Below are 2340 nucleotides of genomic sequence, written 5' to 3'. Positions count from 1 at the left end.
CCAACATGTCCGATGTTTTGCTCGTGTGTGTTGTATACACACAAGCAAAACACACAATACATACAAGCCAGGAAGTGAGAACACTTATCACAGCGACAGTATGAACTGATCAATCAGGTCTGAGTGAAAATGAAGATTTGATGCTACAAGGTTTAGTTTGACATCAACTTCAACACAAAGATGTTTAAAAGAGGACACCCTCTCAATGAAGGACCTTTTCATCAGAGTGGGCTGGTACCATCTCAGTTAAAAGCTTGTGATCATGTCCTTTATTTTCTTGACACTAATCTCAAGGTAATTCTGTTCACACCACTTTGTAAAGTGCTCAGTGTCTCTTGAGAAACCAAACATGTGTCTGACTCCGCTCAATCAGGCCAACTGCTGCTGTCGGCAGTGTTGTTGAAGAAACAATGGGCCTGATCAGTCACTCAACAACCATTTGTGTACAATGTATAGAGCGGGCCAGAGCGAGGAGAAAGTGTAGGAAGGAAGGGAGGAAGGGCAGAGAGGCTGCAGGTTGGTGATAATGTGAGGTAAGGCCAGTTTGACGAGGGTTAGTCAGGAGGGGAATAGAGAAGGATCAGCAGTGAAGGTCTGAAATATGAGGAGTTTTAACAGAGGTGGAGCAGGCTCTAGAGAGGACCATTGCCAGTTTTGTGAGTAGGTGGAGATGCAGAGACCAAAGGAAGACCGAAAATATTTGAATTAAACTTCTCTGTGCAGAAGGAACAGGTGTCCCATTTTCAGGAAATTCACTGAGAAGAGTTACAAGCCCTGTCAAAATGACAGTCTTTCAGAAGTGATTGGTTGATTTTATTATCAAAGTAGCTCTGTGCTAATGCAAACTGTCTGTAGGTGTGTGGTGCATAACAACAGCCAAGGCTGAAGTGAACAGTAGTGTTTTCTGATATCGGCCACAAAGGTGCTTTGGTGCTGGTGTAAAGTCTCTAAGAGATATGCCCAGTCTGAATCATCAATTTTATTGCCATTAAATCAAAATTTTCAATGTTAGCCTGGTAAAATAACGGCATTTAAGATACAATGTTTTTTTTCTAGATGATTATGACTCAGATTATGGGTAATAGTTTACTGGAGCCTCAATGTGTCAATCATTTTTGTTTTGAAATGGAGGAGATTGGGATTTGTTATTTGCACTAGTAACAGCTACAATTCTCCACTTACAACCTGTTTAGGTAAGACAGGGTGAGCAAAAATACATTTATAAAGCAGAAAAAACAAATTGGGTGGACATATTGCCAACAAAAATCTACAAGTCAATATGTCTTCCACACTGTAGACACATTTAAACAGGTGAAGACACCTGTCAAATCAGCAGAATACAAGACAAAGGTCACATCAAAAACTGTTTCTCTTGTAATTGCATTAGAAAATTTATTACAAAAAAAAACTTCTTGACAAGTGGCAGAGGATGTTGAAGATTTCAAGTGACAGTCAACATATAATATCCATGTAAATATATGAAACAAAAATTACACACCGTTGAGCTGTTGCCTCCTATAGTTGTGTATTCTGCAGCATCCATTCACTGCATCTTATGTAAATTCTCTTAAAAAAACAAAACAAAAAAAAAGGCACCTAAGGAACCGGAGGCACAGCTGGTGATCTGTGATTACAAAAATGAATCCAAGTCGCAGCAGCCAGGTGAAGCAGGCTGTCGCTGCTGTCACTGCTCTCTCCTCAGTGAAGCCTTGTAGATGTTAATGTTCTGCTTGGCGTCACGGTGCGCGAGCTCCACATGAAATCTACTTGGCAGGCTCTCTTCATAGAAACCGGGAGTCCCATGCTCTCTTCGCATCTTGGACGAAAGATACACCACGGCGCCGTTTTTGCACAGATGAACCAGCGTCTCCAGTAGAAGCGGGTAAGTCTCTGAGAGGTAGACGATGTCCGCGCCCAGCACCAGATCCCAGTCTGAGGGGAAGCTGAGCTGGTCCTGACCCCAGGACAGAGGGAGGACGGCCGGCGGGACGGAGGGCCAACCGCTGGACGGCATGTTAGCAGAGACGTTGGTCTCAAGCTGTGGAACGGCCAGAGGAAGGTCTGTAAGGGTCACTTCTGCTCCTGAAACAAGATAGGTCAAGGTTAACTCATTAATATTGTCAAGTATATATATATATATATTTGTATTTATATATATTTAAGTATTTCTAGATGGATATAGATATAGCCTACACATGAATAATGTGCATGGTGTATGTGTAGGCTATATCTATATCCATCTAGAAATACTTAAATAAATATATATATATATATATATATATAATATATTATAAATATATATATATATATATATATATATATATATATATATATATATAT

At 40.4% G+C, this 2340-nt stretch overlaps 1 protein-coding gene across 1 annotated transcript; it reads right to left on the bottom strand.

Moving 5' to 3' along the window:
• Positions 1–1427: 1427 nt before the first annotated feature.
• LOC139639587 (EEF1A lysine methyltransferase 3-like) lies at positions 1428–2082 on the bottom strand (the record flags this gene model as incomplete). The annotated part of the gene is made up of 1 exon (XM_071513715.1): positions 1428–2082. A coding segment is annotated over one exon (398 nt), but the record flags the coding sequence as incomplete, so codon positions are not given.
• Between the last annotated feature and the right edge of the window lie 258 nt (positions 2083–2340).

The sequence above is a fragment of the Centroberyx affinis genome, unplaced genomic scaffold (genome assembly GCF_046629955.1).
Source record: "Centroberyx affinis isolate AG114_WGS23_722 - 3 ecotype Tasmania unplaced genomic scaffold, CSIRO-AGI_Caff_v1 ptg007440l_1, whole genome shotgun sequence".
Taxonomy (NCBI): Eukaryota; Metazoa; Chordata; class Actinopteri; order Beryciformes; family Berycidae; genus Centroberyx; species Centroberyx affinis.
The sequence above is the reverse complement of the archived record's forward strand: the minus strand, read 5'-3'. Positions and strand labels throughout refer to the sequence as shown.